This window comes from Girardinichthys multiradiatus, chromosome 21 (assembly GCF_021462225.1).
Source record: "Girardinichthys multiradiatus isolate DD_20200921_A chromosome 21, DD_fGirMul_XY1, whole genome shotgun sequence".
Classification (NCBI taxonomy): domain Eukaryota; kingdom Metazoa; phylum Chordata; class Actinopteri; order Cyprinodontiformes; family Goodeidae; genus Girardinichthys; species Girardinichthys multiradiatus.
Window position 1 is genome coordinate 41,872,350 of NC_061813.1, and position 27,879 is coordinate 41,900,228.

The following is a 27,879-nucleotide window of genomic DNA, read 5'->3' on the forward strand; positions in this document are numbered from 1 at the left end:
TTCAGTAAATACTGCAAATAACCTAGATACTACTTTCAGTAAATACTGCAAATAACCTAGATACTACTTTCAGGAAATACTGCAAATGACCTGGGTACTACCTTCAGTAAATACTCCAAATAACCTGGGTACTACCTTCAGTAAATACTGTAAAAAACCTGAGTACTGCCTTCAATAAATACTGCAAATAACCTGGGTACTACTTTCAGTAAATACTGCAAATAACCTAGGTACTACTTTCAGTAAATACTGCAAATAACCTAGGTACTACTTTCAGTAAATACTGCAAATAACCTAGATACTACTTTCAGTAAATACTGGAAATAACCTGGTTACTACCTTCAGTAAATCCTGGAAATAACCTGGTTACTACCTTCAGTAAATACTGGAAATAACCTGGTTAGTACTTTCAGTAAATACTGCAAATAACCTGGTTATTACCTTCAGTAAATACTGCAAATAACCTGGTTAGTACATTCAGTAAATACTGCAAATAACCTGGTTACTACCTTCAGTAAATACTGCAAATACCCTGGTTAGTACTTTCAGGAAATACTGCAAATAACCTGGTTACTACCTTCAGTAAATACTGCAAATAACCTAGGTACTACTTTCAGTAAATACTGGAAATAACCTGGTTAGTACTTTCAGTAAATACTGGAAATAACCTGGTTAGTACTTTCAGTAAATACTGGAAATAACCTGGTTACTACCTTCAGTAAATACTGCAAATAACCTGGTTAGTACTTTCAGTAAATACTGCAAATAACCTGGTTACTACCTTCAGTAAATACTGCAAATAACCTAGGTACTACTTTCAGTAAATACTGGAAATAACCTGGTTACTACCTTCATTAAATACTGGAAATAACCTGGTTACTACCTTCAGTAAATACTGCAAATAACCTGGTTAGTACTTTCAGTAAATACTGCAAATAACCTGGTCAGTACTTTCAGTAAATACTGCAAATAACCTGGTTACTACTTTCAGTAAATACTGCAAATAACCTGGTTAGTACTTTCAGTAAATACTGCAAATAACCTGGTTACTACTTTCAGTAAATACTGCAAATCACCTGGTTACTACCTTCAGTAAATACTGCAAATAACCTGGTTAGTACTTTCAGTAAATACTGCAAATAACCTGGGTACTGCCTTCAGTAAATACTGCAAATAACCTAGGTACTACTTTCAGTCAATTCTGCAAATAACCTAGATACTACTTTCAGTGAAAACTGCAAACAACCTGGTTACTACCTTCAGTTAATACTAAAAATAACCTGGGTACTGCCTTCAGTAAATACTGCAAATAACCTAGGTACTACCTTCAGTAATTACTGCAAATAACCTGGGTACTACTTTCAGGCAATACGGCAAATAACCTGGGTACTACGTTCAGTAAATACTGCAAATAACCTGGTTACTACCTTAAGTAAATACTGCAAATAACCTGGTTAGTACTTTCAGTAAATACTGCAAATAACCTGGTTACTACCTTCAGTAAATACTGCAAATAACCTAGGTACTACTTTCAGTAAATACTGGAAATAACTTGGTTAGTACTTTCAGTAAATACTGGAAATAACCTGGTTACTACCTTCAGTAAATACAGCAAATAACCTGGGTACTACGTTCAGTAAATACTGCAAATAACCTGGTTACTACTTTCAGTAAATACTGCAAATAACCTGGTTAGTACTTTCAGTAAATACTGCAAATAACCTGGGTACTGCCTTCAGTAAATACTGCAAATAACCTGGTTAATACTTTCAGTAAATACTGCAAATCACCTGGTTACTACCTTCAGTAAATACTGCAAATAACCTGGTTAGTACTTTCAGTAAATACTGCAAATAACCTGGGTACTGCCTTCAGTAAATACTGCAAATCACCTAAATACTACTTTCAGTGAAAACTGCAAACAACCTGGTTACTACCTTCAGTAAATACTAAAAATAACCTGGGTACTGCCTTCAGTAAATACTGCAAATAACCTAGGTACTACCTTCAGTAATTACTGCAAATAACCTGGGTACTACTTTCTGGCAATACGGCAAATAACCTGGGTACTACGTTCAGTAAATACTGCAAATATCCTGGTTACTACCTTAAGTAAATACTTCAAATAACCTAGGTACTACCTTCAGTAAATACTGGAAATAACCTGGTTACTACCTTCAGTAAATACTGCAAATAACCTAGGTACTACCTTCAGTAATTACTGCAAATAACCTGGGTACTACTTTCAGGCAATACGGCAAATAACCTGGTTACTACGTTCAGTAAATACTGCAAATATCCTGGTTACTACCTTAAGTAAATACTGCAAATAACCTAGGTACTACCTTCAGTAATTACTGCAAATAACCTGGGTACTACTTTCAGGCATTACAGCAAATAACCTGGGTACTACGTTCAGTAAATACTGCAAATAACCTGGTTACTACTTTCAGTAAATACTGCAAATAACCTGGTTAGTACTTTCAGTAAATACTGCAAATAACCTGGGTACTGCCTTCAGTAAATACTGCAAATAACCTGGTTAATACTTTCAGTAAATACTGCAAATCACCTGGTTACTACCTTCAGTAAATACTGCAAATAACCTGGTTAGTACTTTCAGTAAATACTGCAAATAACCTGGGTACTGCCTTCAGTAAATACTGCAAATAACCTGGTTACTACTTTCAGTAAATACTGCAAATCACCTGGTTACTACCTTCAGTAAATACTGCAAATAACCTAGGTACTACTTTCAGTCAATTCTGCAAATAACCTAGATACTACTTTCAGTGAAAACTGCAAACAACCTGGTTACTACCTTCAGTAAATACTAAAAATAACCTGGGTACTGCCTTCAGTAAATACTGCAAATAACCTAGGTACTACCTTCAGTAATTACTGCAAATAACCTGGGTACTACTTTCAGGCAATACGGCAAATAACCTGGGTACTACGTTCAGTAAATACTGCAAATATCCTGGTTACTACCTTAAGTAAATACTGCAAATAACCTAGGTACTACCTTCAGTAAATACTGGAAATAACCTGGTTACTACCTTCAGTAAATACTGCAAATAACCTGGTTAGTACTTTCAGTAAATACTGGAAATAACCTGGTTACTACCTTCAGTAAATACTGGAAATAACCTGGTTACTACCTTCAGAAATACTGCAAATAACCTAGGTACTACCTTCAGTAATTACTGCAAATAACCTGGGTACTACTTTCAGGCATTACGGCAAATAACCTGGGTACTACGTTCAGTAAATACTGCAAATAACCTGGTTACTACCTTAAGTAAATACTTAAAATAACCTAGGTACTACCTTCAGTAATTACTGCAAATAACCTGGGTACTACTTTCAGGCATTACGGCAAATAACCTGGGTACTACGTTCAGTAAACACTGCAAATAACCTGGTTACTACCTTAAGTAAATACTGCAAATAACCTAGGTACTATTTTCGGTAAATACTGCAAATAACCTGGTTACTACCTTCAGTAAATACTGCAAATAACCTGGTTACTACCTTCAGTAAATACTGCAAATCACCTGGGTACTACCATCAGAAATACTGCAAATAACCTAGGTACTACTTTCAGTAAATACTGGATATAACCTAGTTACTACCTTCAGTAAATACTGCAAATAACCTGGTTAGTACTTTCAGTAAATACTGCAAATAACCTGGTTACTACCTTCAGTAAATACTAAAAATAACCTGGGTACTACCTTCAGTAAATACTAAAAATAACCTGGGTACTACCTTCAGTAAATACTGCAAATAACCTAGGTACTACCTTCAGTAATTACTGCAAATAACCTGGGTACTACTTTCAGGCATTACAGCAAATAACCTGGGTACTACGTTCAGTAAATACTGCAAATAACCTGGTTACTACCTTAAGTAAATACTGCAAATAACCTAGGTACTACCTTCAGTAATTACTGCAAATAACCTGGGTACTACTTTCAGGCATTACGGCAAATAACCTAGGTACTACTTTCAGTAAATACTGGAAATAACCTAGTTACTACCTTCAGTAAATACTGCAAATAACCTGGTTAGTACCTTCAGTAAATAATGCAAATAACCTGGTTACTACCTTCAGTAAATACTAAAAATAACCTGGGTACTACCTTCAGTAAATACTAAAAATAACCTGGGTACTACCTTCAGTAAATACTAAAAATAACCTGGGTACTACATTCAGTAAATACTAAAAATAACCTGGGTACTACCTTCAGTGAATACTAAAAATAACCTGGGTACTACATTCAGTAAATACTAAAAATAACCTGGGTACTACCTTCAGTAAATACTAAAAATAACCTGGGTACTACATTCAGTAAATACTAAAAATAACCTGGGTACTACTTTCAGTAAATACTGCAAATAACCTAGGTACTACTTTCAGTAAATACTGCAAATAACCTAGGTACTACTTTCAGTAAATACTGCAAATAACGTAGATACTACTTTCAGTAAATACTGCAAATAACCTAGATACTACTTTCAGTAAATACTGCAAATAACCTGGGTACTACCTTAAGTAAATACTGCAAATAACCTTGGTACTACCTTCAGAAATACTGCAAATAACCTAGGTACTACTTTCAGTAAATACTGCAAATAACCTGGTTAGTACTTTCAGTAAATACTGGAAATAACCTGGTTACTACCTTCAGTAAATACTGCAAATAACCTGGTTAGTACTTTCAGTAAATACTGCAAATAACCTGGTTACTACCTTCAGTAAATACTGCAAATAACCTAGGTACTACTTTCAGTAAATACTGGAAATAACCTGGTTAGTACTTTCAGTAAATACTGGAAATAACCTGGTTACTACCTTCAGTAAATACTGGAAATAACCTGGTTACTACCTTCAGTAAATACTGCAAATAACCTGGTTAGTACTTTCAGTAAATACTGGAAATAACCTGGTTACTACCTTCAGTAAATACTGCAAATAACCGGGTTAGTACTTTCAGTAAATACTGCAAATAACCTGGTTACTACTTTCAGTAAATACTGCAAATAACCTGGGTACTGCCTTCAGTAAATACTGCAAATAACCTGGTTACTACTTTCAGTAAATACTGCAAATCACCTGGTTACTACCTTCAGTAAATACTGCAAATAACCTGGTTAGTACTTTCAGTAAATACTGCAAATAACCTGGTTACTACCTTCAGTAAATACTGCAAATAACCTGGTTAGTACTTTCAGTAAATACTGCAAATAACCTGGGTACTGCCTTCAGTAAATACTGCAAATAACCTGGGTACTACTTTCAGTAAATTCTGCAAATAACCTAGATACTACTTTCAGTAAATACTGCAAATAACCTAGGTACTACCTTCAGTAAATACTGCAAATAACCTGGGTACTACATTCAGTAAATACTGCAAATAACCTGGGTACTACCTTCAGTAAATACTAAAAATAACCTGGGTACTACATTCAGTAAAAACTAAAAATAACCTGGGTACTACTTTCAGTAAATACTGCAAATAACCTAGGTACTACTTTCAGTAAATACTGCAAATAACCTAGGTACTACTTTCAGTAAATACTGCAAATAACGTAGATACTACTTTCAGTAAATACTGCAAATAATCTAGATACTACTTTCAGTAAATACTGCAAATAACCTGGGTACTACCTTAAGTAAATACTGCAAATAACCTGGGTACTACCTTCAGAAATACTGCAAATAACCTAGGTACTACTTTCAGTAAATACTGCAAATAACCTGGTTAGTACTTTCAGTAAATACTGGAAATAACCTGGGTACTACATTCAGTAAATACTGCAAATAACCTGGGTACTACCTTCAGAAAATACTAAAAATAACCTGGGTACTACATTCAGTAAAAACTAAAAATAACCTGGGTACTACTTTCAGTAAATACTGCAAATAACCTAGGTACTACTTTCAGTAAATACTGCAAATAACCTAGGTACTACTTTCAGTAAATACTGCAAATAACGTAGATACTACTTTCAGTAAATACTGCAAATAACCTAGATACTACTTTCAGTAAATACTGCAAATAACCTGGGTACTACCTTAAGTAAATACTGCAAATAACCTGGGTACTACCTTCAGAAATACTGCAAATAACCTAGGTACTACTTTCAGTAAATACTGCAAATAACCTGGTTAGTACTTTCAGTAAATACTGGAAATAACCTGGTTACTACCTTCAGTAAATACTGCAAATAACCTGGTTAGTACTTTCAGTAAATACTGCAAATAACCTGGTTACTACCTTCAGTAAATACTGCAAATAACCTAGGTACTACTTTCAGTAAATACTGGAAATAACCTGGTTAGTACTTTCAGTAAATACTGGAAATAACCTGGTTACTACCTTCAGTAAATACTGGAAATAACCTGGTTACTACCTTCAGTAAATACTGCAAATAACCTGGTTAGTACTTTCAGTAAATACTGGAAATAACCTGGTTACTACCTTCAGTAAATACTGCAAATAACCGGGTTAGTACTTTCAGTAAATACTGCAAATAACCTGGTTACTACTTTCAGTAAATACTGCAAATAACCTGGGTACTGCCTTCAGTAAATACTGCAAATAACCTGGTTAGTACTTTCAGTAAATACTGCAAATAACCTGGGTACTGCCTTCAGTAAATACTGCAAATAACCTGGTTACTACTTTCAGTAAATACTGCAAATAACCTGGGTACTACCTTGAGTAAATACTGCAAATAACCTGGGTACTGCTTTCAGTAAATACTGGAAATAACCTGGTTACTACCTTCAGTAAATACTGCAAATAACCGGGTTAGTACTTTCAGTAAATACTGCAAATAACCTGGGTACTGCCTTCAGTAAATACTGCAAATAACCTGGTTACTACTTTCAGTAAATACTGCAAATCACCTGGTTACTACCTTCAGTAAATACTGCAAATAACCTGGTTAGTACTTTCAGTAAATACTGCAAATAACCTGGGTACTGCCTTCAGTAAATACTGCAAATAACCTGGGTACTACTTTCAGTAAATTCTGCAAATAACCTAGATACTACTTTCAGTAAATACTGCAAATAACCTAGGTACTACCTTCAGTAATTACTGCAAATAACCTGGGTACTACTTTCAGGCAATACGGCAAATAACCTGGGTACTACGTTCAGTAAATACTGCAAATAACCTGGTTACTACCTTAAGTAAATACTGCAAATAACCTAGGTACTACCTTCAGTAATTACTGCAAATAACCTGGGTACTACTTTCAGGCATTACGGCAAATAACCTGGGTACTACGTTCAGTAAATACTGCAAATAACCTGGTTACTACCTTAAGTAAATACTGCAAATAACCTAGGTACTATTTTCGGTAAATACTGCAAATAACCTGGTTACTACCTTCAGTAAATACTGCAAATAACCTGGTTACTACCTTCAGTAAATACTGCAAATCACCTGGGTACTTCCTTCAGAAATACTGCAAATAACCTAGGTACTACCTTCAGTAAATACTGCAAATAACCTGGTTAGTACTTTCAGTAAATACTGCAAATAACCTGGTTACTACCTTCAGTAAATACTAAAAATAACCTGGGTACTACCTTCAGTAAATACTAAAAATAACCTGGGTACTACCTTCAGTAAATACTAAAAATAACCTGGGTACTACCTTCAGTAAATACTAAAAATAACCTCAGTCCCACCGGGAGGAGGCCCAGGACACGCTGGAGGGACTATGTCTCTCAGCTGGCCTGGGAACGCCTTGGGCTCCCCCTGGAGGAACTGGAGGAGGTGTCTGGAGAGAGGGAGGTCTGGGCGTCCCTGTTGAGTCTGCTGCCCCCGCAACCCCGTCCCGGATAAGAGGAAGACGACGAGTATGAGTAAAAATAACCTGGGTACTGCCTTCAGTAAATACTGCAAATAACCTGGGTACTACCTTCAGTAAATACTGCAAATAACCTGGGTACTGCCTTCAGTAAATACTAAAAATAACCTGGGTACTACCTTCAGTAAATACTGCAAATAACCTGGGTACTGCCTTCAGTAAATACTAAAAATAACCTGGGTACAACCTTCAGAAATACTGCAAATAACCTAGGTACTACTTTCAGTAAATACTGCAAATAACCTGGTTAGTACTTTCAGTAAATACTGGAAATAACCTGGTTACTACCTTCAGTAAATACTGCAAATAAACTGTTTAGTACTTTCAGTAAATACTGCAAATAACCTGGTTACTACCTTCAGTAAATACTGCAAATAACCTAGGTACTACTTTCAGTAAATACTGGAAATAACCTGGTTAGTACTTTCAGTAAATACTGGAAATAACCTGGTTACTACCTTCAGTAAATACTGGAAATAACCTGGTTACTACCTTCAGTAAATACTGCAAATAACCTGGTTAGTACTTTCAGTAAATACTGGAAATAACCTGGTTACTACCTTCAGTAAATACTGCAAATAACCTGGTTAGTACTTTTAGTAAATACTGCAAATAACCTGTTTACTACTTTCAGTAAATACTGCAAATAACCTGGTTAGTACTTTCAGTAAATACTGCAAATAACCTGGGTACTGCCTTCAGTAAATACTGCAAATAACCTGGTTAGTACTTTCAGTGAAAACTGCAAACAACCTGGTTACTACCTTCAGTAAATACTCCAAATAACCTGGGTACTACCTTCAGTAAATACTGCAAATAACCTGGGTACTGCCTTCAGTAAATACTGGAAATAACCTGGTTACTACCTTCAGTAAATACTGCAAATAACCGGGTTAGTACTTTCAGTAAATACTGCAAATAACCTGGGTACTGCCTTCAGTAAATACTGCAAATAACCTGGTTACTACTATCAGTAAATACTGCAAATCACCTGGTTACTACCTTCAGTAAATACTGCAAATAACCTGGTTAGTACTTTCAGTAAATACTGCAAATAACCTGGGTACTGCCTTCAGTAAATACTGCAAATAACCTGGGTACTACTTTCAGTAAATTCTGCAAATAACCTAGATACTACTTTCAGTAAATACTGCAAATAACCTAGGTACTACCTTCAGTAATTACTGCAAATAACCTGGGTACTACTTTCAGGCAATACGGCAAATAACCTGGGTACTACGTTCAGTAAATACTTCAAATAACCTGGTTACTACCTTAAGTAAATACTGCAAATAACCTGGGTACTACTTTCAGTCAATTCTGCAAATAACCTAGATACTACTTTCAGTGAAAACTGCAAACAACCTGGGTACTACTTTCAGGCATTACGGCAAATAACCTGGGTACTACGTTCAGTAAATACTGCATATAACCTGGTTACTACCTTAAGTAAATACTGCAAATAACCTAGGTACTATTTTCGGTAAATACTGCAAATAACCTGGTTACTACCTTCAGTAAATACTGCAAATAACCTGGTTACTACCTTCAGTAAATACTGCAAATCACCTGGGTTCTTCCTTCAGAAATACTGGAAATAACCTAGGTACTACTTTCAGTAAATACTGGAAATAACCTGGTTACTACCTTCAGTAAATACTGCAAATAACCTGGTTACTACCTTCAGTAAATACTAAAAATAACCTGGGTACTACCTTCAGTAAATACTAAAAATAACCTGGGTACTACCTTCAGTAAATACTAAAAATAACCTGGGTACTACCTTCAGTAAATACTAAAAATAACCTCAGTCCCACCGGGAGGAGGCCCAGGACACGCTGGAGGGACTATGTCTCTCAGCTGGCCTGGGAACGCCTTGGGCTCCCCCTGGAGGAACTGGAGGAGGTGTCTGGAGAGAGGGAGGTCTGGGCGTCCCTGTTGAGTCTGCTGCCCCCGCAACCCCGTCCCGGATAAGCGGAAGACGACGAGTACGAGTAAAAATAACCTGGGTACTGCCTTCAGTAAATACTGCAAATAACCTGGGTACTACCTTCAGTAAATACTGCAAATAACCTGGGTACTGCCTTCAGTAAATACTAAAAATAACCTGGGTACTACCTTCAGTAAATACTGCAAATAACCTGGGTACTGCCTTCAGTAAATACTAAAAATAACCTGGGTACTACCTTCAGAAATACTGCAAATAACCTAGGTACTACTTTCAGTAAATACTGCAAATAACCTGGTTAGTACTTTCAGTAAATACTGGAAATAACCTGGTTACTACCTTAAGTAAATACTGCAAATAACCTGTTTAGTACTTTCAGTAAATACTGCAAATAACCTGGTTACTACCTTCAGTAAATACTGCAAATAACCTAGGTACTACTTTCAGTAAATACTGGAAATAACCTGGTTAGTACTTTCAGTAAATACTGGAAATAACCTGGTTACTACCTTCAGTAAATACTGGAAATAACCTGGTTACTACCTTCAGTAAATACTGCAAATAACCTGGTTAGTACTTTCAGTAAATACTGGAAATAACCTGGTTACTACCTTCAGTAAATACTGCAAATAACCGGGTTAGTACTTTCAGTAAATACTGCAAATAACCTGGTTACTACTTTCAGTAAATACTGCAAATAACCTGGTTAGTACTTTCAGTAAATACTGCAAATAACCTGGGTACTGCCTTCAGTAAATACTGCAAATAACCTGGTTACTACTTTCAGTAAATACTGCAAATCACCTGGTTACTACCTTCAGTAAATACTGCAAATAACCTGGTTAGTACTTTCAGTAAATACTGCAAATAACCTGGGTACTGCTTTCAGTAAATACTGGAAATAACCTGGTTACTACCTTCAGTAAATACTGCAAATAACCGGGTTAGTACTTTCAGTAAATACTGCAAATAACCTGGGTACTGCCTTCAGTAAATACTGCAAATAACCTGGTTACTACTTTCAGTAAATACTGCAAATCACCTGGTTACTACCTTCAGTAAATACTGCAAATAACCTGGTTAGTACTTTCAGTAAATACTGCAAATAACCTGGGTACTGCCTTCAGTAAATACTGCAAATAACCTGGGTACTACTTTCAGTAAATTCTGCAAATAACCTAGATACTACTTTCAGTAAATACTGCAAATAACCTAGGTACTACCTTCAGTAATTACTGCAAATAACCTGGGTACTACTTTCAGGCAATACGGCAAATAACCTGGGTACTACGTTCAGTAAATACTTCAAATAACCTGGTTACTACCTTAAGTAAATACTGCAAATAACCTGAGTACTACTTTCAGTCAATTCTGCAAATAACCTAGATACTACTTTCAGTGAAAACTGCAAACAACCTGGGTACTACTTTCAGGCATTACGGCAAATAACCTGGGTACTACGTTCAGTAAATACTGCAAATAACCTGGTTACTACCTTAAGTAAATACTGCAAATAACCTAGGTACTATTTTCGGTAAATACTGCAAATAACCTGGTTACTACCTTCAGTAAATACTGCAAATAACCTGGTTACTACCTTCAGTAAATACTGCAAATCACCTGGGTACTTCCTTCAGAAATACTGCAAATAACCTAGGTACTACTTTCAGTAAATACTGGAAATAACCTGGTTACTACCTTCAGTAAATACTGCAAATAACCTGGTTAGTACTTTCAGTAAATACTGCAAATAACCTGGTTACTACCTTCAGTAAATACTAAAAATAACCTGGGTACTACCTTCAGTAAATACTAAAACTAACCTGGGTACTACCTTCAGTAAATACTAAAAATAACCTGGGTACTACCTTCAGTAAATACTAAAAATAACCTCAGTCCCACCGGGAGGAGGCCCAGGACACGCTGGAGGGACTATGTCTCTCAGCTGGCCTGGGAACGCCTTGGGCTCCCCCTGGAGGAACTGGAGGAGGTGTCTGGAGAGAGGGAGGTCTGGGCGTCCCTGTTGAGTCTGCTGCCCCCGCAACCCCGTCCCGGATAAGCGGAAGACGACGAGTACGAGTAAAAATAACCTGGGTACTGCCTTCAGTAAATACTGCAAATAACCTGGGTACTACCTTCAGTAAATACTGCAAATAACCTGGGTACTGCCTTCAGTAAATACTAAAAATAACCTGGGTACTACATTCAGTAAATACTAAAAATAACCTGGGTACTACCTTCAGTAAATACTAAAAATAACCTCAGTCCCACCGGGAGGAGGCCCAGGACACGCTGGAGGGACTATGTCTCTCAGCTGGCCTGGGAACGCCTTGGGCTCCCCCTGGAGGAACTGGAGGAGGTGTCTGGAGAGAGGGACGTCTGGGTGTCTCTGTTAAGTCTGCTGCCCCCGCGACCCGGTCCCGGATAAGCGGAAGACGACGAGTACGAGTAAAAATTACCTGGGTACTGCCTTCAGTAAATACTGCAAATAACCTGGGTACTACCTTCAGTAAATACTGCAAATAATCTCAATGCTAAAAATAACCTGAGTATTGCCTTCAGTAAATACTGCAAATAACAGGAGTACTACCTTCAATAAAAATACTGCAAATAATCTTAGTATTCCCTTCAGTAAATACTGCAAATAATCTAAATACTACAAATAACCTGGGTACTACCTTCAGTAAATACTGCAAATAACCGAAGTACTATTTTAAGGAAATACTGTAACTTTCTCTCAGCTTGAGAGCACCTTTGAGCTTCTTATGATCCGTTATGTCTGCTCCGTCTCGGTTCTAAATGTGTTCTGCTGTTCCTCTGCATTCAGAACCTTGGATGGATCTGAACCCAATCTGAGCTCAGATTCAATCCTTACTTTAAATCTCTCACAGAAAGTTCCTCCAGGGTTCTTCATCATTGACCTTCTTAGAGAACACCTCCTTTCCACGCCTATTCTGTGCTTAGGCGGCCTGGTGTGGGCAAAGGGCCTGATGAAGATGAGCAAGTGTTTCAACATGTAATAGCGCCCCTGTAGGTCACGCCTGTGTAATGCAGTGTATTACACAGAAGTGCGTGATGACAAGTCCAGAGTACCTCCCATGATAAAAGCTGAGAGTCTTCTGTGGAAATGAGGCTGCAGCTGGTCCAGGATCAGGTCCTGGTCCAGAGGTCCAGTGTTTCTAAGGTTTGCTCCATAACTCAGAAACAGCAGAATAGATCAGCTGTGATTGGCTGGATCAACAACCAATCATGGCGTCCACACCAAATTCAACCTAGACGCAGCGCATGTGGCGACACTGGAGAGGAACTCCCTTTGATAGGAAGAAATGTCCAGCAGAACCAGAACCAGACTCAGAGACTTGCAGCTCTGGAGCTGCAGGCTGCAGAGTCCTGGTCTAGCAGCTGAAAACTGTGATCCTTTCTCAACACAAATGAAGCTAAAGGTGCAACGACTTCATTTTTAATTCATTGTTAAAGTAAAAAGGTAAAAAATGAAATGGTCCCAGGAACCAATCAGTTATGGTTCTGTGCCAGCGCATATCATCATAGGAGTTAAATTAGTATTATGTCTTCAGCACAGGGGTCATAACGGACCTGTTCTACAGAGTTAGCTTCGGTCCAGATCCGCCCAGGTAACCCAAACTCAGCTCTTTGTGGTTTAGGGAGCTAATCTCGGGCCATAGAGTTTGTTCAAAGGAAAAAAACTTGAATCTGAAAAGTAGTTTTGAACTTTTATTTTTTCCAGTTTCTCATCTCTTTTTTTTTCAGTTGCAAAACTTTTTTTCCAGTTTTCAAATTTTTTGGGGGAGGTTCAAATGTTTTTGTTTTGAACAAAATTAATGGCCCCAATTTAGCTCCATAGTGGTTCCTCTGTTCTTCCTGTTGCTGATTCTGAAAGTTCTGACTGGTTGAAGTCTGACCCACTGATGCGTTGGTTCTCACATTCAACAGCATGAATTTCCAGATGGTTCTGAAGAACCAGGTTAAACTGACCCATTCAGACCTCAAAGTTCTGTAAATGTAACATCCAGACCGGATCATTCTGGAACCAGAAATGGGAACAGTGAAATAACACAACGGTACAATTTATCAGTCAGTTACAGCAGAACCCAGGCTATGGATGGGTTCCTGCAACAGAACCCAGGTAGGACCTATAGGTAGGTCTCAAGCAGAACTCAGGTGAGTGTGGATCAGCTCATCTGGTTCTGTAATTGTTGACTAATGAGTTTGTTTGTTTTGGTAGAAACAGTGACGTGTTTGCACAACAAACACTTACCTGAAGGCTCACCTGGCCCACTGATCTTATGTGCGTGTGTGTGATCAGGTAGAGCTCAGTCCGAACCCGCCAGGATCCAGTTGGTGTGTTCCAACCGCTTTAACAGACACTGTTCAGGTGAGGTTCTAACAGTTCTGATTCGTGAAGTTCTGATTTTGACGTTCCCCCCCACCTCGCCCCGCCCCGCCCCGCCCCATGCAGGCTCGTGCCTGCCTCACCTGTTGTCTCAGACCTACCTGCCGCCCCGCGGAGCTGCACGCGCTGCCCGGAGAAGCCGCGCGAAGTTTCGGTTGGGCTCGGTTCACTCTGAACGGGTTCTAAGTGGATTTGCTTAGAGCCGGGATCCGAATCAGATCCAACGGGAAAGGCAGAAGCAGAATTGGACCAGTAGCGGAACCAGGATTTGATCCAGAAGCAGGAGCAGATACAGTACCGGTATCGGGACCATGTCCCGTGCGGAACAGCGCGACGAGGCGGACTGCGTGTGTTCGGTCGGGATGAAGTTAACCTGGGACATCAACGACCCCAAACTGCCGCAGGTACCAGACCCACAACTGAACCAGAACTGATCCAGAACTACTCAGTCAGAAAAGCCGTTCGTTTAAACCCGTTAAATGATCAGAACATGATCCCGGATCCGCTTCATGATCCGAAACTGGTGGATAATTGTATCTTATAATAATATTATTATTAATTATTATTATAACGAATCAAATGTTTCTTCGCTCAATAAATTTAAAGACCCAAACAGCAGCGCTCAGTTAGACTGTTAGGAAGGAAATATTTAAAATAATAAATAAGTAAATAAATAAGTAAATAAATAAGTAAATAAATAAGTTGAAGCTGAATAAAGTTTCTGAAGGAAGGAACATTTTACAGTTTGAAATAATGTAGGAAAATAGCGACGTAAAAACATCTCCGAAAAGGTCCGTTAGAGCAAAAAAATATATTTATTATCACAGAAAAATTGTTCTGATTAAACCCATGAGAAAAAAGGTTGGGTCAGAACAGAACCCGAGTTAAACGGTGAAAAAGTGAAGCTGCTTCGGGTTTAAGATAGAACCTTTCTGTTGCCAAAAAACCGGTTCGGTTCAGGATTAAAAAAAAAATCTGGATAAAAATCAAAACCATAACTAGATTTTATGAAAATGTCTAAAATATCAGAACCGTTCAGAACGCTTTGAACAGGAGAACCTGAGTGGGAGAATTTATTCATAAATCCAAATAAAAAAATGAAAAGCGGAATTTGTTGGGAAATTATTCAGAGGAAAAAATGTTTTCTTTTTTCAGTTTCAGTCAAATTTGGGTCGGTGACACGGTTCGGTCAGAACCTGTTCAAATATATTTTATAACAACAAAAAAACAATTAAAATCATTTTTAATTTGAATTTAAAAGTCATTTTACATTTTTATTAATTCATCAAATCTTTCTCTAATCTTGAAACATGAAGTCCGGTCCATAATCCCGCCGGAGCAGGTTCTGGAAAACATTGTACTGGATCCGGAAACCAAACTGAGCTCCGCTGCAACTCTTTAATATATCTGCCACGCTGCGTGGGTTACTCAGCTCATTCACACAGAACCGGTCTGAAGTCCATCAAATAAAGGTCCGGTTCGGATCAATGAAAGAACCTCAGAAAAAAACACAAACAGAATCGGAAAAAAATAAAAGAATAAACCCATAAAATCAAATTAGTGGATTAATTAACTCCAAGAAAAAAATAAATGAAAACGGATTTAAAGGTTTATTTGTGGTTAAAAATCCAGAATTTCATAAAATTCTCAGATCCGAAGAACGGAAACGGAAATAGAATAATAATAATAATAATAATCATTATCATTATTATAATAATGATTATCATTATTATAATAATTATCATTATTATAATAATGATAATTATGTGACTAAATAAATTATAATAATGATAACTATAATAATAATAATAAAAACAATAATAATAACAATAGTTAGCATTACATGAAAACGTCAGAGGAGAACCTCAGGGATTCTGTTGATGAAGTTCTTGTCAGGATCAGAAGAACCGGTCAGAGAAAATAAACTGATCTCACGAACATTTCAGAAGGACTTCTTCTTCTTCTTGTCTCATGAAGCAAGGTTCTTCTGGAACATTTAACTAATCCTGCCTAAGGGTCAACTCTCAACCACAAACTGTCCAGCTTTTAGTCCAGAACCAGAAGCTGCACCAATTTTGGACCGGTTAAATCTGACAATGAAATACTGTAGCAGTGTGTTTGTGTGAAAATGGTTCAGACTGAAAATTCTAACCAGAACTTGGTTCTTTTCAGTTTAAATATGGAGTTCTGTATAAAAACTCAGAACATCTGTCTGAGCTCTTATTGTGTTACAGTGGTCTGCAGCAACATCACAAAGCTCAATTTACAAATGTCAACCAGAACCAACTCTCACCGTCCAGACAGAACCACAGCTGGATAATAATTCAGGTCTGGATTCATGATGAATGTCATCTGAAGGCTCAAAGAACAAAAAAATCATCCAGTTAATATACAGAAATATAAACTAGATCAGTCCAGTCCAGTAAATAAACTGCAAATCAGAACCATTCAGTCTAATTGGATCAAAGCTGTCAAACAATGTAGTTAAGTGCAGTTTATTATTGCAACAGCTAAAAAGCTTCTCAGGACCCAGCAGATTGCATCCAGTCAGTGACTTGCAGCATTCACTCCTCCTGGATGAGCATGTAGAGACAGTGGACAGTCACTGGTGTTGACTTTGCAGCAATCCCTCATACTGAGCATGCATGTAGCGACAGTGGAGAGGAAAAACTCCCTTTTAACAGGAAGAAACCTCCAGCAGAACCAGAACCAGGCTCAGTGTGAGCGGCCATCTGCCACGACCGACTGGAGGTTTGAGAGAACAGAGCAGAGACACAAAGAGAACAAAGAAGCACTGATCCAGGAGTACTTTCTATGGGAAGGAAAAGTAAATGTTAATGGATGTAGCTCCTTTAGTCGTTTCATCTAGAAAGAAAGAACAGATAAACTCTGAGCTAGAAGGACTGAAGGAAAACTTATGGCCCGATTTGTAGGATTTATATTTTTCATAATACAACTATTTTCATTCATTTTTATTTAGTCACATAAAATAAATATATGTACAATATTCTTAATAAAGCAGGTGATTAACAATAAAATTGTTGTAAATATCTCAAAATAGCTGAAAGTTCATAGTCAACTTTAAGATTATTTCAATCAAAAGCTATTTAAATGAAATAAATAATAAATACATCTATTTACTGGTAATAAATAACTAAATCTGATGCATTTTAAATAACTTAACAATAAGCCAGAAGTATTTAAAGTACGGTAAATAAATTAAACAGTCTTCATCCAATCTAAGTGGGATTGGTGTGTGTGTGTGTGGGGGGGGGGTTATGTTTTTTTATTCGCTATTTTCTTTACCTTCAGGTGGCGCTACAGAGCGCTGTCTGTTAAAACCAGCCGCCACAGAGACAGTTTCTTCCTCCAGGCTTTTTCTCTGATGAACTCTTGACAGTCAGAGATCCAGAACAACACCAGGCATGATTGGACTGATCCCACATTATATTCTATTGGAAAGCCACTCTGTTTATATGTACATTAAAAAATATATTCTTTATTATTGAGAACAAAGTGGACCAGTCAGATTCGTTGTTACTCGGAAGAAACTTGGTAATAAAGCTGATTCTGATTGTGATTCCATTTAACATTTTTACATTAAGTTCTCCTCAGTACATCTAATGGCTTCAACCTTTTTAATTCTTATCCAGAAGTCATATAAAAAAGTAAAAGCTATAAACAGCATTTTCAATAAAATCTGAATAACATAAATGCTTCAAATATATTTATGCTGACTGACTGATTTTTTGGGAAGAAAAACAAAGGGAACATGACAGAGTTAGTGAATTACAATAGTCCAGCCTTAGACAGGGTGTCTGCCTCACGGACTAAAACTGGGAGCTGGTTCCACAGGAGAGGAGCCTGATAACTAAAGGATCTGCCTCCCATTCTACTTCTAGAGACTCTAGGAACCACCAGTAAACCTGCAGTCTGAGAACAAAGTGCTCTGTTAGGAATATATGGACCAATCAGATCTCTGATGTATGATGGAGTTAGATCATTAAGGGCTTTATATGTGAGGAGGAGAATTTTAAATTCTATTCTGGATTTAACAGGGAGCCAATGAAGGGAAGCTAAAATAGGAGAAATATGATCTCTCTTTTTAATTTTCATCAGAACTCTTGCTGCAGCATTTTGAATCAGCTGAAGGCTTTTAACTGCATTTTGTGGACATCCTGATAGTAAAGAATTACAATAGTCCAGCCTTGAAGTAACAAATGCATGGACTAGTTTTTCAGCGTCACTCCTGGATAGGATATTTCTAATTTTGGCAATGTTCTGGAGGTGAAAGAAGGAAATCCTAGAAACCTGTTTAATATGGGATTTAAATGACATGTCCTAGTCAAAGTTAACACCAAGGTTTTTTACTTTATTATCAGAGGTCAGTTTAATGCCATCCAGGTTAAGTGATTGACTAAGCAGTTTCTTTTTGAAAGACTCCGATCCAAAGACGACAACTTCTGTCTTGTCTGAATTTAGAAGCAGAAAATTTAAAGTTATCCAAGTTTTTATGTCTTCAAGACATGCTTGTAGTCTATCTAACTGGTTGGGCTCATCAGGATTTATGGATAAGTAAAGCTGAGTATCATCAGCGTAATAGTGAAAATTTATCCCATGCTGCCTGATAATTTGACCTATTGGAAGCATATATATAGTGAAGAGAATTGACCCAAGTACTGAACCCTGTGGTACTCCACAATTAACCCTGGAGTTTAAAGATGATTTATCATTTACATGAACAAACTGGAATCTGTCAGACAGATAAGATTTAAACCAGCCTAGCGCTGTTCCCCTGATCCCTACAACATATTCCAGCCTTTCTAAGAGAATATTATGATCGACTGGATCAAATGCAGCACTGAGATCTAACAGAACCAGAACAGATACAAGTCCATTATCTGAGGCCATAAGAATATCATTAGTGACTTTCAGCAGAGCTGTTTCAGTGCTATGATGAGCTCTGAAACCTGACTGAAACTCTTCAAACAGGTCATTGCTGTATAAATGTTCACACATTTGATTAGCAACTATTTTCTCAAGAATTTTAGATAAGAATGGAAGATTGGATATAGGTCTGTAATTTATTCAGCTATAGAAGGAAAAATGGATCTGAAGGTTCTGTCAAACAGCTGAGGAGACGTTAACATGAAGAAAAAAACCTTTAGGAAAACATTTGATCTGAAACTCAGCTTCAGATTTTAAAGCTTCATATCATAATTATTCCCTTCAATCTGTTTTCTGAATAAAATAATTAATATTAAAAGTTTTTCTGTTTCCATCTGAGTAAAGTCCAACTGTCCTGATTCTGAGTGACCCTGACTAGAATTGAATTTACTGATATTGTCATAATATTTGGTTTTTGAGTTGGACCAAGGTGCAGACTCCAGAGCGGCATGTGGGTTAAAGGATTTTAATAAAAGACAAAAACTTACAGAATGTTTGGGAGGTCAGGACATGAGGCATGGAGAGGAACAATGACCAACATGAGCTTAAATAATGAGACAAACATGTGAGTGGCAAGAAAACCCAGTTTGGACATGAAACGTGATCTAACAGAAATATCTACAAATGTACAAAGAAAATAACACGAGCAATAAATGCAACATCTGAACAAAGATAAAGCAGAAAATAATCTAAAATACACAATGAACCAAAAACAGGACATAACAAAACATGAGAGAAATAAACCCAAACACCTACAGAACATAAACAGTAAAATCTGAGTTCTAATCTGATCAGCTTCATCCTCAGAGGAACCATGGGAGCAGGCTCAGTGTTCTGCTGGCTGGTCTTCTGAAGCCTGCTTGAACTTTCTGTGTGAAGGTTGTGTGAAGGTTGTGTGAAGGTTGTGTGAAGGTTGTGTGTGACTGTTTTGCTTGTGTGCTGAGTCAGCTGCTCTCTGTTGTTGCTCAAACAGAAAACAGGTTTTTTATAGTCCTTTTGTTCTGGAACCAAACAGAAGATCTTCACACTGATCAATATCTCTGACTGGTTTTACATCAGTCGGCAGCTTTCAGGTTCTCAGTAAAGTAAGACCAAGATGAGCTGAAGATTGGATCCGGGTTCTGATTGCTTGGTTCTAGCCCACAGGTTCTAATGTGGTCCTTCTGCAGACAGAAACTCACAGCTTGAATCCAGGCTGGAGGTTTTCTGACAACCTCCTAATAGATCTACTGTAACGTGATGTTCTGCTGACTAGACCTGCAAGAGGTGAAGGGTCAGATTCTGTCAAGCACATACCAGGACCCAACATGTTTATCATTCAGAACTTCAGGTGAGATTCAGGTGTTCCTCTGCAGACTCTCCAGGTCAGAGAACCCACAGAACCTCTTGGAACTGTCAGGAAACCAGGATCAGAGTTGCTGCTGGGAACACTGGGAACGGCCTGGAAATGACCAGTATATGCAACAGAACATGAAGCATGCAGCTGAACAGAACCAAGGGGTTTTGAACAGATTAAAGCACAGAGGAGAACCCATAACTGCAAGTTTTTATTGTTTGATTAGATTCTTGAACAGGTTGTTGCTTCAGAACATGAAAATGAGACTCGGTTTGTCAGTGAGAAGGTTCTGAATCAATGAAGGTTCTGGAGGTAATATCATAATAAAACTGAATGACTGTTTCTGAGTCACTCTGGGACAGGAAGTGTTTTCAGGTGGAAGAAGAAGGTCCAGGACACCTGCTTTGGATGGGTTCTAAAGGACACGTCCTGGTAAGAACAACAACATCCCATCTGTTCAGAAACTAACCAGTCCAACTGTCTCTCTCCCTATCCGTCCCCCTGTCTCTCTCCCTATCCGTCCCCCTGTCTCTCTCCCTATCCGTCCCCCTGTCTCTCTCCCTATCCGTCCCCCTGTCTCTCTCCCTGTCTGTCCCCCCGTCTCTCTCCCTGTCTGTCCCCCCGTCTCTCTTCCTATCCGTCCACCTGTCTCTCTCCCTGTCCGTCCACCTGTCTCTCTCCCTGTCCGTCCACCTGTCTCTCTCCCTATCCGTCCCCCTGTCTCTCTCCCTGTCTGTCCCCCCGTCTCTCTTCCTATCCGTCCACCTGTCTCTCTCCCTGTCCGTCCTCCTGTCTCTCTCCTTGTCCGTCCACCTGTCTCTCTCCCTATCCGTCCCCCTGTCTCTCTCCCTGTCTGTCCCCCCGTCTCTCTTCCTATCCGTCCACCTGTCTCTCTCCCTGTCCGTCCACCTGTCTCTCTCCCTATCCGTCCCCCTGTCTCTCTCCCTATCCGTCCCCCCGTCTCTCTTCCTGTCCATCCCCCTGTCTCTCTTCCTATCCGTCCCCCTGTCTCTCTCCTTGTCCGTCCACCTGTCTCTCTCCCTGTCCGTCCACCTGTCTCTCTCCCTATCCGTCCCCCTGTCTCTCTCCCTGTCCGTCCACCTGTCTCTCTCCCTATCCGTCATCCTGTCTCTCTTCCTATCCGTCCCCCTGTCTCTCTCCCTATCCGTCCCCCTGTCTCTCTCCCTGTCTGCCCCCCCGTCTCTCTTCCTCTCCGTCCTCCTGTCTCTCTCCCTGTCCGTCCACCTGTCTCTCTCCCTATCTGTCCCCCCGTCTCTCTTCCTGTCCGTCCTCCTGTCTCTCTCCCTGTCTGTCCACCTGTCTCTCTCCCTATCTGTCCCCCCGTCTCTCTTCCTATCCGTCCTCCTGTCTCTCTCCCTATCCGTCCCCCTGTCTCTCTCCCTATCCGTCCCCCCGTCTCTCTTCCTATCCGTCCCCCTGTCTCTCTCCTTGTCCGTCCACCTGTCTCTCTCCCTATCCGTCCCCCTGTCTCTCTCCCTGTCCGTCCACCTGTCTCTCTCCCTATCCGTCCCCATGTCTCTCTCCCTGTCCGTCCACCTGTCTCTCTCCCTATCCGTCCCCCTGTCTCTCTCCCTATCTGTCCCCCCGTCTCTCTTCCTGTCCGTCCTCCTGTCTCTCTCCCTGTCCGTCCCCCTGTCTCTCTCCCTGTCCGTCCTCCTGTCTCTCTCCCTGTCCGTCCACCTGTCTCTCTCCCTATCTGTCCCCCCGTCTCTCTTCCTGTCCGTCCTCCTGTCTCTCTCCCTGTCCGTCCTCCTGTCTCTCTCCCTGTCCGTCCCCCTGTCTCTCTCCCTGTCCGTCCTCCTGTCTCTCTCCCTGTCCGTCCACCTGTCTCTCTCCCTATCTGTCCCCCCGTCTCTCTTCCTGTCCGTCCTCCTGTCTCTCTCCCTGTCCGTCCTCCTGTCTCTCTCCCTGTCCGTCCCCCTGTCTCTCTCCCTGTCCGTCCTCCTGTCTCTCTCCCTGTCCGTCCACCTGTCTCTCTCCCTATCTGTCCCCCCGTCTCTCTTCCTATCCGTCCTCCTGTCTCTCTCCCTGTCCGTCCCCCTGTCTCTCTCCCTGTCCGTCCACCTGTCTCTCTCCCTATCCGTCCCCCTGTCTCTCTCCCTGTCCGTCCACCTGTCTCTCTCCCTATCTGTCCCCCCGTCTCTCTCCCTGTCCGTCTGTCAGGACCTGAAGCAGTTCGACCCGTTCCAGGAGTGGACAGACGGTTACGTTCGCTACATCTACAGTGGTGAGAAACAGTTTTTCTCCTTTCTTTCTTCTGTCTGAGCCAGAGCCATTACTAGATCATCTTCAGGTTCTGGTTCTGGTTCTGTCTGATGTTGTCTGGTCTCACCCCAACTGAAACCAGATCCTCCTGCTGGATCTTTTAGTTCCCAACATTCTGACAGAAAAAATCTGTTGGAGTATTTAAGCTAGGTACAATGACCAATAGGAAGACAGATGACTGTGACCACGGCAACAAAAAACAAACTGATTAGAAATATCCTGAATGCTTCTGTCCTCTAAAGCAGGGGGCCAACCTCTGCACATAAATCTGAGTAATATGAGTGTGTTCATGTAAATATAATCAATCCAACATAAAATAAGTGGAGTCTGTTAACTTTATTTGGACCCAGCAAAACAGGAAGCTCCAGCTTTCTGGATCCAACACTGTCAACAAACTGGAGAAAAGATACAGAAGGATCTATGCATGCATCTTTCAGCACAGGTTTCATGTAGGCGATGAAGTGTGGTTCTAATACCGGATACCTGCACAGAACCATGAAAAGACAAAATGGCTGTTAGTCTTTGAGGACAAACTGTTATGTTAGAGATCACGTGTATCTGTGCAAGCATGAATGTGCACATAGATGTGTGTGTTTGTGTGTGTGTGTGTGTGCACAACATCACAGTAGGTTCTGGTGTTGGTGCAGGTGAAGGTAGGGTCTTGGCAAGAGAGGTTAGGAAGCAGTACCATAAAGAACAATCTCAGATCTCTGGTAGCTTGACATGAAAAGTCCATAAGAAGTGGAGAACCTTTATAAAACAATTAAAACTCTTAGGAGAAGACACATCAGCAACTCCTCCTGCCTGCTGACGTCAGACATTTGGCAACTCAAATGCCTGACCTTTAATGTTCTTGTGTTTTACAGCTGATGATAAGAACGGTCAAAGACATCTGTCAGGCTGGGCCATGAGGAACACCAACAACCACAACTGTCAGATCTTAAAGAAGTCCTGTCTGGGCGTGGTGGTCTGTTCCCGAGGCTGTACCCTGGCGGATGGGTCCAGACTGCAGCTCCGCCCCGCTATTTGCGACAAGGCCCGACAGAAACAGCAGAGTAAGACTAAACCGAACCTAGTTCCTTTGTCCCAGTACTGTGGGCTTGTTCAGCTGATCATAATCTATATGTTTCAGAGAAGATGTGTCCAAACTGTAACGTTGCCCTGGAGCTGCTGCCATGCAGAGGTCACAGCGGTTACCCTGTCACCAACTTCTGGAGAGTCGACGGCAAGGCCATCTTCTTCCAGGTGAATACCTTCACCCTTCCAACAGCTCAGACCTCCAACCTTCCATCCAACCAACCAACCAACCAAACTTCATGTAGTTCTGACTAAAACCACCTGAGGCTGTCTCAGTGCCAGCAGGAGGGAGAATAAACCAGATACTGACAGGGTGCAGACTAACTAACCAGATTCCCACAAAGTAAACACATGCTAACCACACTTAGATAGTCCTGCTCAGCTAACCCTGACTCAGAAAAGAGACGATCAGGTCTAAACCAGAACTGGACCCCAAGAGTCTGAAGGAGCTCATCCTGTTCAGATTCTAAACTCCAGACCAGTTGTTTTCTCTTCAGCAAATAACATACTTTCTGTATAATGCTATTGTTTTGGTTCTTCAGGCTAAAGGGGTCCATGATCATCCAAGACCAGAATCCAAGTCTGAAACCGAAGCCAGAAGAAGTTCAGTAAAGAGACGAGTCAGTTCACCCCCGTTCACACCAAAAAGACGTTTGATTGAAACACAGGTTGGCCTGAATCAAGAGCAGAACATTACTGTCTCTTTGTTGTTGTTTGTTTACTGTCTGTTTGTTTATGTTTACCATCTCAGGCCCTGGGCCCCACCCTCCTCTGTGTGGAACCAGCAGAAAGGATTTCTTTCATTGAGCCAAACTTCCCACAGCATTACCCAGCATTCCAAAGCAGTGACACCTACTACAACCCCCACAATGCACTGGGAGACACCCCACCCACCCTTCAGAAACCAACCAATCCAAGATTGTACATGGGCCCACCTGGCTACGAGTTCCAAGGATACCTGACCTCACCTACATATCCTGTGACCTCTGATCTCTGCGATCCCAGGTCAGGGTCACACATTGAGGCCAGGCCAGAACCAGAACTAGAGAGAAAATTCACATCCTAATCAGGTCCCGACTAGATTCTGGCTGTAGTCATTGAATATTTAGTGGTTTGTATAACGTAGATCATGGTTTGTTTGCAGGGTGACACCTGTCCTGGGTTCTTCCTCAACACCCTCATCCTCATCAGCACCCCTCTCATCCTCATCCTCCTCCTTTGACCCTCAGACGAAGCCCCCGCCAGCGTGGAAGGAGCTGCTGAAGAGTTCTGCCCCCTATGGTGATAACCACCATTACTATAGCACAGAGTACCCCTGTAGGTACCCAAGTAACCCACCAGGGTCCCCTGCTGCTCTGCAGACCATCATCACCACGACAACCAAGGTGAGCTGAGTTCATCTGAGGGTAGGAGAAGGAGCCATTCTTCTATTGCTGTCTCAGTTTTATTTTATCAGTTTTATTTCAGGTTATTTTTACAGTCCCATTGAGAGTAGATGGCATCTCAAGAGACTTTACAAGACAAACAGGTCCAAATCCTTTCCACTTATACAGAAATACAGAATAAATCCATTCATACTAAGAGGGTCCAACCTTATATAGACAGATTAGATTCAGTGACACAGTTCAGTCTGACCCAAAATGCAACACCATCTGATTCACGTTCTGATGCTTATTGATTATTCATGTAAGAAAGCCCTGCAGATTGCTCCGAGGCCTGGACTTTGTAGCAAGTAAGTATGTGGTGACAGTGGAAATGAAATCTGATGACAGCAGTAGCTTTGTTAGTGGTCCTTTCTAGAAACAATCCAGTAGGCAGAGAACCGCTGGACACGTACACGCATGGCATCAAAAACTGAAAGAGAACATGTAGATCATGGCAGCATGGCTTTGTCCAGGATGGAGAAGAGGAGATATAGTGATTGGGGCTATTGTATTCTAACCTAAGCCAGTCTGACTAAAAATGTTATCATAGAGGAAGGTTTTAAGCCAAGTCTTAAAGGTAGACAAAGTCAGAGGACTTTCTCCCAGGCTCTCCTAAAGTCCTTTGATATCACGTATGTCAGTTTTGTCAGGGCTCCCATAAAGATCTTTGGTTCTATGATTTCTGGTACCTTGCAGCTTGTTTGCACAATTATTTCTGGGTCTCCCAAAGTCAATGACATGAGCATTTGGACATGTTCTAACTCAGCTGAGTGTTAATAGTAAATGGACCTCTGTTATCACTGTATACTAAGTTTGTGCGTCTGAAAGAGAAACCTTGATTGTTTTAACAGTAAATATGAGGGTGCTTGTCTCCTTGTCCTCTTCAGGTGTCCTACCAGCCCTGTCCAAAGCCTCCAGGGGCGCTGCCTCCCTACCAGTCATGTCCTAAACCTTCAGCCGGCCTCCCATCCTACCAGCCCTGCGCTCCCACCAAACCTCCAGGCCTGCCTGGTTGCTCCTCCCTGCTGGAAGATGTCTCCTCTTCTTCTTATTCCACTGAAGTAAAGGTGACTGAGGAGTCTGGTGGAGTCATAAAGTCTCTGTCATTTCCCCCTGAACCTCTGCAGACCAAAACAGAGCGGGTCGATGGCTACGATTACCGCTATGCCTACCCCAACGCATATCGCTATGATGACTACTGACTCATCTCTAATTCTGTTGCCAAGGCAACTAAAAAAGATGAAACAAACTTGCGGAGAGAGCCAAACATCACACATATGAAGGGTTCCGGGTCTGACCCAGAACACCAAACCTTTAGTCATTAAAAAACTTTTGGAAACACCTCTGAACATGCGAGCATCAGATGAACATTTTTAATGGATGTTCTTGTCCTGGAGCCTCAATAAGGACAGAACCTCCTCTGTTCATTGGACCTAAAGGAACTGGGTTCAGTCAGGATCTGATGGGGCCACAGTTCTGAAAGTCTACTCAGAGGATTGCTTGGTTCTTAAGGAGTTAACATCAGAGCTTAATAGATATGTGCAGCTATTGTTTTCTTTGAATGATCTCCTGTATCATCCTGATTCTCTCACTGATCCATGCAAGACAAACATACGTCAGAACATGTTGACATGAGCGGGTTCTGAACTAGTTTTTCTCATTTAACGCCACCATCAACTGGTCTGTGTACATTACATGACCTTCTCCATGTCAGAGCTCCTCTGATGCCATTTCTGACACATCAGGGTGATCTCATTGTTCTCCATGTAAGATGTTGTTACTGTAGAGACCTCACACCATCAGGGTTCCTCCACCATGTAGAAGAAAACAAGATGTTTCCAAAGCCTTCCATCAGACTTTAAGAACAATGGACCTGTTGCAGAGAACATTTCATTCCTTGTAGATGAACCCTCAGTGCTCTGGGTTTGTAGCAGGACCTGGGATGTTTCATGTTCTACCAGCAGATCCTCTCCTCTGAAGATCTGCACGCAGAGAACCCGATGAAGCTGCAGGATTCCTCTCCACAGATGTTCTGATTGTTCAGTGGATCCACAGAAGGAGCTGAACGTTCTGTTTCTGAGCAGCAGGAAACCACTTGTTGGTCATGGCTGCTTCTGGTTTGGTTCTGAATGTGACAATAAGCACTTTGGTGTGATTGGACTTAGAGTTCTACAGGAATCAGCAGTTTTTTCTGTTAGCCGGGGTGATGTAGAGCTTTAAATAAACCCAGAACCACGTGACCCAGATGACTTTTTGTGATTTAGTTTGTGAGGAACACTATCAAGGTTCTGTTTGTCTTTAACACATTTCAGCTGATGAAGAATAAAAAAGGTTATGTGACATCAGTGTTGGTGTTTGTTTCAGAGAAGCAGAAAATAAACCATAAAACACAACAACATGGAACCAGCCGGGTTCTACTAAATTTCATAGATAAACCTAAGAAAAAGTTCTCTTGATTCTGTAACGAAAGAGCCGCAGAGTTCAGATCCACTTAGTCCTGAAATAGGACCTGCTCCCTGTCCTGGTCATCCTGGTTCTGGACTGGTTCACCCCTGTC

The 27,879-nt window shown here is 40.5% G+C and overlaps 1 protein-coding gene across 1 annotated transcript; it reads left to right on the forward strand.

The window, feature by feature from the left end:
- The first annotated feature begins 14,339 nt into the window (after window positions 1–14,339).
- gcm2 (glial cells missing transcription factor 2) lies at window positions 14,340–27,662 on the forward strand. Its single transcript, XM_047350154.1, has 8 exons — window positions 14,340–14,656; window positions 22,720–22,783; window positions 23,688–23,876; window positions 23,954–24,066; window positions 24,441–24,566; window positions 24,650–24,903; window positions 25,043–25,283; window positions 26,210–27,662. The coding sequence occupies exons 1-8, from the start codon at window positions 14,564–14,566 to the stop codon at window positions 26,522–26,524; spliced, it is 1,395 nt and encodes a 464-aa protein (XP_047206110.1). The 5' UTR covers window positions 14,340–14,563; the 3' UTR covers window positions 26,525–27,662.
- The last annotated feature ends 217 nt before the right edge of the window (window positions 27,663–27,879 follow it).